This window comes from Rhinatrema bivittatum, chromosome 2, assembly GCF_901001135.1.
Source record: "Rhinatrema bivittatum chromosome 2, aRhiBiv1.1, whole genome shotgun sequence".
In the NCBI taxonomy this organism is placed as follows: domain Eukaryota; kingdom Metazoa; phylum Chordata; class Amphibia; order Gymnophiona; family Rhinatrematidae; genus Rhinatrema; species Rhinatrema bivittatum.
Genome location: NC_042616.1, coordinates 709,581,623 through 709,594,184, shown reverse-complemented (window position 1 = coordinate 709,594,184; position 12,562 = coordinate 709,581,623). Strand labels below are relative to the sequence as shown.

Genomic DNA, 12,562 nt, shown 5'->3' with positions numbered 1-12,562 from the left:
TGTCCGCAGTGACAACTGCATGCTGTCCTATGCTTCTGCCTGCCTGCCTGCCACTGAGCATACTGTTTATTGATCGTGGCAGTCACCACTGGATGATCCCTGGCAAAGATCTTGTAAGCCACATCTTTTTCATGCGGCGTTAAACACCCACATTTCTCTTCTTAGCTCAATGATGCACATGGCTGGCAGAGGCACGTAAGGATAGGAGTAATCCCATAGCTCACATACCAGCCGTCGCATAAACCTCTCGTCCAGGGACCACGTGGCTAGAGTTTTTCCTCTGGGGCACCCACACTGAACCCAAGACGGTAATGTGGATAGCAGACAAATTCACATCGTCTTCATCCCCAATCCCTCTGAGGATTCCCTGGGGCAACCCCAGCATCCTTCCATGCCAGGACAGGATGATACTCGTGGTAGACCTGGTCTCAGTCTCTGGACTAGACACAAGCCAGCTTGGGGACACCTCAGATGTAGCCAGCTCCTCCACCAGGGATCCCATAGCCAGCACCACAAAGTTCAGCATGGTCTCCATTTTGGGCAATCCATTCCTGGGGTCCAGTTTCAGTGTCTGGATGCACCGGACACCCTCTCCATTCCCACTGAGCTTTGGGCCTCCCACTGCTCCACTTGGTCCACCACTGTGCAATTTCTTCACGGTCTCTGGAGGCATATGGTAACTGGATTGTGGATCATATGGACGCCAGCCTTCTTCTTAAAGATTTCAACTTTATTAAAGCATAAATCAGTATACAACATATATAGACTAGAGATGTGATTGGGCCGAACCTTTTGGTTCGGCCTTCGTTATTGGCCCGCCGCAGGAAATTTAGTTTTCCTGCGGTTCGGGCCGATTTTATTTTGGCTGCCCCTGAAATGAAAGCCGAAACCCACCCCAACCCTTCAAATTTAATTAATTACAACCCCCCCCCCGCCCTCCCGATCCCCCCAAAACTTGCCGAAAGTCCCTGGTGGTCCAGCGGGGGTCCCAGGAGCGATCTCCCGCTCTCGGGTTGTCGGCTGCCAGTAATCAAAATGGCTCTGATGGCCCTTTGCCCTTACCATGTGTCAGGGGCTATCGGTGCCATTGGTCGGTTCTGTCACATGGTAGGAGCAACGGACGGCCGGCACCATCTTAAAAAATGGCTAGATTAAAAGGAGCTGTAGGGCCACTCTGTTAAGGGGGCTTTCCCCCTGGGGTCTCAACTGCACATTCTTCCCACCCCCCGGTACTGTCTTGTAGCTTTCTGGGCTAGTATCAGTTAGTTACTTACTTTCTCACCATAGAACTACGGGCATAACTACAATAAACAGATTCTTTCCTGTTCCTAAGCATTTCACAGTGCAAAACAGTAAATATGAGTTCACTCGGAGGTTGGCCTGTGGCCTTCAAACTAGTCTGTGTTTGGATGAGAGCTCTCAATCCTTGTGGCCAAACCTCTAAATACATCCTCAACCAGAGTAGTCAGAAATAATTCCATTACAGGCTGTCAGCAGAAGAATCACGGTTTAAGCAGTATAATTGCAGAGGATCTCCTGTGCCGGTACAGAACACTGGGGAGTCAATGGAAAAGATTCCTGCCACTAAGTTGACCTGAGGGAGGAAGGGAGCAAAGAGAGACAATGGGAGCAGATGTTCAGGGGGGGGAGAGGGAGAGGCAGGGAGGATGAATATTGGGGAAGTGGGTGGAGAAAGAAGGATGAATGCTGGGAAAGAGAGCAGATGTGGGAAGGAGGCAAGAGGGCACATACTGGGGAAGGGGGAGGAGGAGGCAGGATGACATATGCTGGGAAGAGAGTCAGGGGAAAAATAGGGGAGATGGTGTGCGGGAGCCATTGACGCCAAAGGAGGGAGTGTTGTACCAGAACCAGCAGAGGCAGGAGGGAGTGCTGTGCTGGAACAGTTGCCAGTCAGTTGGCAATGGAGGGGGGGAGGGGAAAGGGAGGGGGGAATTAAAGGTTTTCCTATAATGACTAATAACCTTGCATTGACCCTGCTCTTTCCCCTACAGGGTGGGTAGGTGGGGACATTTTCCAAAGGGCCTTCTCTGTGGATAGACATCTCTTTTACCTATGAAGAATCCTTCTGCTCCCTTAAACATAAAGTTCTACACAACCAAGCAAGGAATTCAACTATTCCCTTACACTAAATTATTAGGAGCAATTTCAGGTAATCAACCCAAACACACAGAGATGGTAACTTCCTTTTCTACCTTAACATAACACACCTTTTGGCTGTTAATAAATATCTGGAAATGTAATCTGAAGTTTGATTAAGATACGTTTAGGAAGGAGGTGCAGTCTGTAGGTACTGGGATCTCTATGCACTGTTTTACCCAGGGATTCAGTTCCTTTCTCCCTAGGTTGATCCTTTGCGGGGGATGTCTCACCTCTTGCTTCCTGGAGTCTCTCCAGAGACGTCGCACGCCAAACGATCCACTTTTGCCATTTCCTCCAGAGCATCTCCACCCTCTCCTCGTGAAGCATCTGTACAGCGATCAAGGATCATCCGCACCTTCTGAAGCACACAATTTATATGGTGCGTTACCACTGTTCTTCTCCAACAGACGTATCAACTCAAATCTCTGAGAAATGGCAATGAAATGGACATCCACAACAGGAGTTCCCTGTCATGATGGCAGACTGGTCTGGTTTTCAGGATATCCACAGTGACTATTCAGCAGATGTACTTGCATACAGTAATCTAAGAAGAAGGCTACCCTGAAAATCCGACCAATCTGGAGCCCTTGAGGACCAGGGTTCGGAACCCCTAGCCTATAAGTCTATGATCCAGCAGGAAACAGGAAGTACAAGTGACAATGTGGAATGCAAACATGGAAGATGTCTGCAATCAGGAACATTTTCCCCTCCCGCCCTCCATCTGCCTTGTTGCCCCTGCCTATGTTACTCTTGCTGAAGATATCTCCCAGCTGTCAGCCATACAAGCTTGACTGCCACCTATGCTGCAGTCATCATTTTACCTTCCCTTACCCCTTTCTCATCCACTGTATTCAGGATATCAGTCTTCCCTTGATAGGAAGTGAAGCCAAGTTAGTCCGCAGGGGCCCATGCTGGGAAATTGGCTACCTACCTCTCCCCAAGTACGGAATCACAGAAACATATTGCTGAATTTTTTTTTTATTCTGTACATCTGGGATAAAAAAATCTAGTTTTGGTGGTTGGGTTATGGGACTCCATTTTGAGCATGGTGCATAATTGTTAGCAGTTATGTGACAATGTGTTTATCCTGAGAGAATGGGGTGATGCTCTCTGCCCTATTGCTCAGTGCCGTCTGTCTGCCCTAGTTGCTCTGCCAAACCACTGCTTCAAGCTGTCTGTTCTCTCTCCCCAGGTGTGTGTTGTTATTTATTATTTATTTGGCACTTTTATATACCGATATTCTTGTAACAAGTTACAAATCACCTATGGTTTTACCTGTTCCTCCCAATGACGTCAGGTTGCCCCGCACCCTTGATGACGTCGTGAGCGTGTTCCCATTAATTGCCCACAGCGACGCTGGACATTCTATTACTCCTTTGCTGCTGCTGCCCTGTGGCTCAGCGCTGCCTGTCTGCCCCTTTGCCGGTTTTGCTGCCTATTACTGTTACTCTGCCAAGTCACGGGTTCGAGCTGTCTGCTCTCTCCCACCAGGGTTGTGCTGTTTTGGACTTTGCCTGCAACTCCCAGTGAGGTTGGGTTGCCCCTCCCCCTTGATGACGTTGTGTGTTCCCATTAATTGCCCGCAGTGATGTCAGAGGTGATGCGCTCCACGAAGAAGCGCAACTAAGGAGCATGCTCCTTTGTGGACTCCTTCGAACAGAGTACATCTAAGCAGCTGTTTGTTCAACTAATTTTTGCTAGTCATAGAATTTGCTACTGCTTTGATCTTGTGATGTCAAGTTGGGTTAACAGGTTTTTAAAACTGTTTTTAATGTTTTATTCTGTTTTAAGGCTTCATTTGCTTTATGATTATTGGTTTTTCTGTTTTTTGATGCATAAGCCTGCTGCTTCTATGAGTAAATGTATCCCTGTGATTTTGGGAAGAGGCTTCATATCATTGTAGCCTGGCCAAAAATTACAATCTAGCCTGTTGTAACATTATAGTCAATTGTGGACATGAATCTATGCTTCAATGCCCAGCTGAACTAATCTCTCAATATTTTTGATTAATGCACAGGCAATTTGCAAGAAAATACCTACATTATGTTACCTTTTTAGGGAAAAATCACCTGATGTACTATGAGTTACAGAATTGTGGCTCCTACCATCCAATACTGCCCTGCTAAATCAGCTGCACCTCTCAAACTATGAGGTGTTCTCTAAGCCTCAATTGGCCAAAAAAGCAGGCGCACACTTGATTGTTGATAAAGTTTCCCTTCACTTGCCCTTGCTGCCTGCGGATGACACCTCTCCTATTGAGATGCTGTTTCTTGTATCCTCCCTGAATTGGAGTCTGTTTTTGGCCTACTGTCCATCAGGCTCTTTAGTCTCAAATCTTTGCATGTTTATTGATTGCTTACTTACTTGCAAGGCTGACCTTAAGAATGCAACCATTTTAGGTGACTTTAATCTCCATTCTGATGCTCAGCCTCTATCAACTACGTGCAGGGACCTATTGATATTGATGCAAACTATGGGCTGGTCTCAGCTCGTTAATATGTCAACATACATGTGAGGCCATACTCTGGACCAAATCTTTGTGCATAGACAATGGCTGTCCATGGAAGTCTTCACCTGTAATTGTTCTGATGTACCCTGGTCAGACCATTGCTTAATAAGCAACCTTGCATGACTTTTCTTAAAAAGCCTGAGCCATATGTGGAAAAGGTGGCCAACTGCAGTCCTTGAGAGCCACAAACAAGCTAGGTTTTCAGGATATCCACAATAAATATGCATGAGATAGATCTGCATATTCATTGTGGATATCCTGGAAACCTGGACTGTTTATGGTTTTCGAGGACTGGAGTTAGTCACCCCTGATATATGATATTAAGGTGACCTCTGATTAATCCTGACCATCTTCAGGATCAGTGGATCCTGAGCCTCCTTAAGCCCAATAGATGTGATATTAATAGCTGTTACAATCCTGCTCGCGGAGCCCATCCCGCGAGCAGGCCTCTCCACTACTCACCGCCACTGCTGGACCTCTCCCTGGGGCCTTGCCTGCGCGGCTGGATGCCGCTAACACCTCCCTTGTGCCACCATTGGTCCTCCTCTTCACGGCTTGAGTGCCGCTGCCGGACCTCCTAAGCAGCAGGAAGCCGCCACTGCTGCTGCCTTCTCCTTTGCGGCCTTGCACCACCACTGGGACCTTGAAGCCACCGCCACTGCCTTCATCTTCGTGGCTTGAGCACCGCCGCCGGGACTATGCGGAAGGCAGCCGCCTTCAGGTCCACCTCTCTTTGCGGCCTAGTGCCGCCGTCGGGGCCTGCTCCTCCATCCATGTGGCAGGGACGCCGCTGTCCGTGGTCCAGCTCCACTCCCTGGGCCCTCCTCTAGGCGCCGGCACACACCTCTTCTATGTACTTAAAGGGCCATTGGCAGGAAAAGCCCGCGGCCCCACCAGAAGTCCTCATCAGCTCACTTCCTGCTTTAGCCCTATAAAAGGGCTCAGTTCCTGTTCCTCAGGGCTTTTGGATTGGATGTTATGGTTGTCCACATTCTTCCTTGCCGGTCCAGGTCCTCCGTGGACTTCATGTGTCCGAGATGGTTCTTTGTTCCGTGTCTTCATGTCTCTGGTCTCGTTCCTCATCTGAGCTCCTTCGTTGCCTTGTTCTGACATACCAGATATCCTAGTTCCAGATGTCCTGTCGTTCTGAAGTCCTGATGATCCTGAGTTCTGAGTGTTCTGTGTTCCCAGTGTTCCAAGTTTCGTGTCTTCCAAGTGTTCCAAGTTCCGAGTGTTCCAAGTTCCGAGTGTTCCAGCTCTTTGAGTCCTCCAGATGGCCACCCCGAGGGTAAATCTGATTAGATCCGGTTCCTGTTTCTGGTCATTGGAGCCTTGTTTGGTTGGATCCCCTTCTGGTGCTTGTCTCATTCCCACGTGGTCCGCAACCAGCCTTCCTAGGTTATGTAGGGTGCGCAAGCAGACACGTTGCTCCGCTTGCGCACCCTACCAGCCCATGGTGGGCTGTGTAGGGTGCCCTGAGAGACAGTGCCCACCTGCACCTTCCAAGTCCTCGTCTGAGTCCTTCCAAGTTCCAGGTCCTTGTCTGAGTCCTTCCAAGTTCCAGGTCTTCATCTTGTTCTTGCCCTCAGCCTCCGTCTGGCCTCACGCACTCGTTCCCAAGTGGTGGGTCCGGAAGGGCTTTCGAGTGGCCGGAGGGCTACTCCTGAGACCAGCATTGCGTTGCTGGGTCTCATTGGTGCGTGTAGGTCCAGCGGAGGACTGATCCTGCCTGGTTCTTGTTCCGAGTTTCTTGCCTCAGTTTCAGTCCTGCTTGTTCCTGTTCTGCCCATGCTAGCATGCTCTCACCTCCCATGGTGTGCCTTGGGGCTCCTCCTTGAGTTGTGCCGTGATTCAGGAACTCACGCTCTCCCATGAGCTAGCGACTGCTCTTGCATTAGGATCCATAGGCTGCGGTCACAACAGTAGCCTGGTAGATAGATGGCAACAATCACTGCATAATGGTTGAGATGCCTTGGTGCCTGTTAAAGCATTATGCTTTAAACAAGGAATCATGCCCCTTGGTTTTCAGCTCATGTGCGAGATGAAAATAAAAAGGAGATGATTCTCTTTCGACCTACTGTGATAAACTTGCTGCTTATAGGGATGCCATTGACTAGGCCAAACAGAACTGGTTTTCTGGAACCACCTTGCAGCCCTGAGAACACTTTAGAATTGTGTACTCACTCACTGTTACGTTCATGCCTCTTCTCGCCCCTCGCTCCACCCTCTCTACCTTAGAACCGACTCCCTTCGGCTCTGATGGACAGCTGCAGCCGCGGCTTCTCTCTGCCTCTTGGTCCCGGTGTCCCCAGGCTGGCTTGACGTTACGGATCCACCATGCTCCTGATGACGTAAGGGTGCACGTGCGTGCGCTCCAGACTTTGTACCAGTAAGGGCACGAACCTCGGGGGCGTCCCCCCGTAGTGACATCATCCAATTCCACTTTAAAAGATCTTTGTTTGCTAACCTCTAACGAGTTAGCAAGGAACTCCAACAGGACTTGCTTCGGCAGTCCACGATACTTGCATACAACAAAACAACGATCCGAGTTAGCGAGGGGAAGCCTTCCCCACTGCTCGACCTTTTCAAACTTACCAGGAGTACCCGCTCCACGGTACCCGCTCTCTCTTCTTGATTCCAGATTGCCAGAATACTCAGAAGACTCTTCATTGCCTGGAAGTGATCACGGACGTGAACACAGTGAGTTCTATTGTACATAGGAATCGGTACTCGCTCCACGAGGGCCTACATTCCTATAGCTCTGAAGACTCCCTTCCGTCCAAGATGTTATTGCAGGTACGGAGATCGAGAGTTACTTTGGCAAGATTGCAGATAGGAACTGGTACTCGCTCCACGAGGGCCCATGTTCCTAGAATCCTTTACAGACTCTCTTCTACTCTAGAAGCCATTTCATATACAGCTATTGTGAGTTCTTATTACAGACTGTTTGTGGGAACTAGTGCTCGCCTATGGCTCCTGTTCCTAAATATACTGAAGACTCTCTGTGGCATGGAGACCATTGGAGACATCTACTATTGTGAGTGTACCATCTTGTATCCAGTATACCCTGTCTACTCACTACTTCTAGTCTCTCTCTACAGCTCAGCAACCCAGAGATCATATTCCAGTATCAGAAGGATTTCAGCCTTGCCGAACACATCGACTCACTACTGCCACCTTCGGTGGTCCAGCTTCCAGCCTAATAAAGAACTGTTGTGTTATTTCATATTCTAGCCTAGTCGGTGGTTCCTCTCAAGATCTCCTCCTGGGGGTGCTGTCATCTGCCATCAGCCCAGGGATTCACCATTTCCTCCAAGTGGTCATTCCTTACACTACTATCACTCTGTGGGAGCCAACCACTACAGACCACTACCACCGCTCATGGAAGTATTATATATATATAACAGATTGCCATTCCATAGCGGATGCATGATTGATTGCTATCTCAGTAGCGAAGTGCAATATATCTATTGTTAGCTCCTCTCCTCAGAAGAGTATGATCGTACAGATTGTTGGCTCCTTTTCCCTGGGGAGTTGATCCATACAGAGTGCGAACTCTTTAGCAAGAACCATAACAGATTGCTAACTACTTTCTTTACAGGAGCAGCTACAGCAGTTCGCTAACAGATTACTAACTCCGCCCTCCTGACGGGGTACGCATTACAGATAGCTAACTTCTCCCCTCTGGAGGAGCAGACCATGACAGATTGCTAACTCCTCCTCCTTTCAAGAGTAAAGCAGAACAGATTGCTAACTCCGCCCTCCTGGTGGGGTGAGTGACAACAGATTACTAACTCCTCCCCTCTGGAGGAGGAAAGCATTACAGATTGCTAACTCCTGCCCTCTGTAGGAGGAGAGTGTTACACTCACTAATATCACTGCCCTAGTCACTTGGCATCTACCTATGCATCTTGAGAAGAGGCAGTTTCATTCTTCCTTGGAAAGACTTTACTGATAGATAGATAGATAGATAGATAGATAGATAGATAGATAGATAGATACAGGGTTAGACATAAAGTCAACTATCTAACCCATGTCTCTACCTTCGGGCCCTGGGTCTGACCTCGACCATGGAAGTGTGTTCCATTTTAAACATAATGAAGGATACCTTTTGTGTCTGCCTTATGTTCAACAGTGCTGGCGAAGTTGGTAACTTCATAGCTAGCCTAGTTAACACCTCCTTTAATGAAGGATATGTTCTCTCTGCTTTAAAAACTGCCTCGGGATATCATTCTTCCCTTGAAAGTAAGTGCAGCCAAATTAATCCGCAGCCCATATTGTGAAATTGGCTACCTCTCCCCAGGTATGGAATCATACAGGTTTGACCTATACTAAAGAACAGTACCCCTGAATTTGACAGAGCTATCAAGCTATCACCTGGTCTCTACTCTGCCTCTGTTAGCTAAAATTATGCAAAAATAGTACTTAATCAATTGAAAGAATACTTTGACAAAAACATCTTCCTTGACGAATGCCAATTTAGTTTCTGGGCCTACCATAACAGTGAAGCTCTTCTTCTCTCTTCTTTTGATATCACTAGATGAGGATTTGATTCTTGTACTAAATTCCTAGTTGTTCTTTTGGATATCTCCTCTGCATTTGATACTTTGAATCATTCTATCCTACTGGGACATTTGGGATTTCTTCCTCTGTGCTTTCTTAGTTTTCATCATACCTCTCTGATTGCTCTTTCTGCATAATGACTGGAGAAGCTACCTCCGATTTGCATCTTCTCTCTACATGTGTACCCCAAGGCTCATCTTTGCCCTCTATGCTATTTAATATTTATTTGTCGCCCCTCTGCCCTGTTCTGAGAAATCCTAAAGTCTTTTTCAAAATGTGTGCTCATGACATACAATTTCTTTTTCCTATAACCACTACACCTCAGGCAGCCTTTGCAAAATTGTCAAGTTGTACGACTAAGGTTAAAAACTGGTTCTCTTTGAACAAGCTGTCTCTAAATGTTAAGAAAACAGATCCTATTTATGGCCCAGACTGAGATGAATGGCTTACCCTCCCCTCCTTTAGGTTTGAGGGTCAGACTATTCCTATCTCCACACAAGCTGGAAACTTGGGAGTAATTGTTGATTCCTCTCTCTCACACCATCCTCACATTAACTGGCTAATTCAATCTTCCTATTTCAAAATACCTTTGCACCGGTCTTTCCTTTGTCCCTCTAATTTTCATACCATGGTCCAAGCGTAATCCTTTCATCACTGGATTACTGCAATTCTTTATATTTACGTTTACTTTCATCATCGCTCCAGTCCTTGCAATTGATTCAAAATTCCGCAGTACGCCTTTTAACTGGAACCTCTATACGTGACCATATATCATCAGAACCGGCCAAATTTCACGGACTCCCCTGTTGCTTTGACATGTGCAATTCAAGGATCTGTCCTTGGTCTTCAAATCCCTCACTGTCTTGTCTCTACAATTCAGAAATACCACCTAATGCGGTTGTTGCGCTCTGCCTCTAGAAATCCGGCGATACTATCTCCCAAGTTAATTAAACTCACTACTTCCGAAATCGAATGTTCACTCCACAGCTGCCCCAGTGCTGTGGAATGAACTACTGATGAGATTATGGCAGAGGCCGACTGGCTTTGCTTTAGAAAGTTACTAAAAACCCACCTGTTCTCCCTAGCCTTCAACATATAGAGAGTATAGATAGCTCCCTTCCTAGGATGGTTTCACATGGTATGCGATTTTTATGCTTTGTTTACATAATGTGATGCCTGTTTTTTGTTTTTGTCCTCCTGCATTTATGTCTTGATGGATGTCTTGTCACGTTTGCACCTCTGCTTGTGTGTGTGATGATGTAATCCACTTAGAATTGTGGATCGGCGGACTATCCTTTTTTTTAAATAAATAAATCTGTCTGTGTCTAAAGGATAGCATAATCTGTCCGCACTTCCTCATGGTGTGCACCTATGATTGCACTGTGTCCCCACCCAGATCCAGTTTCCGGAAGCTTCCCACAAATCTCCCCACAGGCCATAGACTTCTCAGAGCTTACCCACTGCCACATGGCAAAGCTAAGTCACATCGGCAATGAAGCTTAGTCCCTGTAATCCGGGTGCTCTTCACGTACCTTTGCACTGCTTAGGATCTGTATACTGTGCCAGCGCCGGTCTGCCACATCAATGCCAGGGGGAAGCTGAAGGAGCAGTGACCCAGAGCCGTGGTTAACAGTTAGTGAAGGAGTTCCATTCTTCAGTTCTGTGAAAAAGAAAAAGAAACAGAAAATAATTTCAACACTGAGTGCTGTGACAACCAGAAATGCCTGGGATTCAGCTTAGGGTTACTGTGGTGTTTTCTGTACATTACAATATCTTGCAGAACTGTGTCCATGAAATCCTGATTATATGTCACTTTTTATCTTTTCTGAATTCAGTCAACAGAACAAACAAATCCTCATCATGCCCCCTTTTCTTCTGTTTTTAATTTTTTTCTTTCTCCACTCCATGTTACCTCTATCACTTCCTTCCCTGTCACTCCCTCTCTCCCCTCCCTGTCACTCCTCCATCACTTAATTCCCCCGTCACTGCCTCTCTCCCCTCCTTGTCACTCCATCACTTCCTTCCCCTCTGTTACTCTCTTTTTCCCATCACTCCTTCTCTCCCCTCCGTCACTCCTCTATCACTTCCTTCCCACATCACTCCCTCTCCCCTCCTTGTCACTTTTCCATCACTTCCTTCCCCTTGTCACTCCATCACTCCCTTCCCCTCCTTGCACTCTTCCATCACTTCCTTCCCCATCACTCCCTTTCCCTTTCACTTCCCCATCACTTCCTTCCCCCATCATTCCCTCTCTCCCTCATCTCTCCTCCATCACTTCCTTCCCTCCTCTGTCATTCCCTCTTTCCCCTCCCTTTCACTTCCCCATCACTCCCTCTTCCCCTCCTTGTCACTCCTCCATCACTTCCTTCACTCCTTCTTGACATTCCCTCTTTTCCCCTCCCTTTCACTTCCCCATCACTCCCTCTCTCCCTCCTGGTCTCTCTTCCATCACTTCCTTCCCCATCACTCCCTCTTTCCCCTTTCACTTTCCCATCACTCCCTTCCCCTCCTTGTCACTCCTCCATCACTTCCTTCCCCATCACTCCCTTCCCCTTTTCACTTCCCCAACACTTCCTTCCATCATTCCCTCTCTCCTCTCATCTCTCCTCCATCACTTCCTTCCCTCCTGTCATTCCCTCTTTCCCCTCCCTTCACTTCCCCTCACTTCCTCTCTCCCCTCCTTGTCACTCCTCCATCACTTCCTTCCCCATCACTCCCTCTTCCCTTTTCACTTCCCCATCACTCCCTCTTTCCCCTCCTTGTCTCTCCTCCATCACTTCCTTCCCTCCTCTGTCATTCCCTCTTTCCCCTCCCTTTCACTTCCCCATCACTTCCTCTCTCCCCTCCTTGTCTCTCTTCCATCACTTCCTTCCCCATCACTCCCTCTTTCCCTTTTCACTTCCCTATCACTCCCCGCTTTCCCCTCCTTGTCTCTCCTCCATCACTTCCTTCCCTCCTCTGTCACTCCCTCTTTCCCCTCCCTTTCACTTCCCCATCACTTCCTTCCCCATCACTTCCTCTCTCCCTTCCTTGTCTCTCCTCCATCACTTCCTTCTCTCCTCTGTCACTCCCTCTTTCCCCTCCCTTTCACTTCCCCATCACTTCCTCTCTCCCTTTCTTGTCTCTCTTCCATCACTCCCTTCCCTCCTCTGTCACTCCCTCTTTCCCCTCCCTTTCACTTCCTCATCACTTCCTTCCCCCATCACTTCCTCTCTCCCCTCCTTGTCTCTCCTCCATCACTTCCTTCCTCATCACTCCCTCTTTCCCTTTTCACTTCCCCATCACTCCCTCTTTCCCTCCTTGTCTCTCCTCCATCACTTCCTTTTCTCC

At 47.9% G+C, this 12,562-nt stretch overlaps 1 protein-coding gene across 1 annotated transcript in view; it reads right to left on the bottom strand.

Annotated features, from left to right (window-relative positions):
• LOC115085554 (neural-cadherin-like) overlaps positions 1-12,562 on the bottom strand; it is a 256,917-nt gene that overhangs the window by 28,609 nt on the left and 215,746 nt on the right. Inside the window, 2 exon segments of the mRNA XM_029591722.1 lie at positions 2,391-2,518; positions 10,765-10,892. Of these exon segments, the coding sequence (XP_029447582.1) occupies positions 2,391-2,518; positions 10,765-10,892 (256 nt within the window).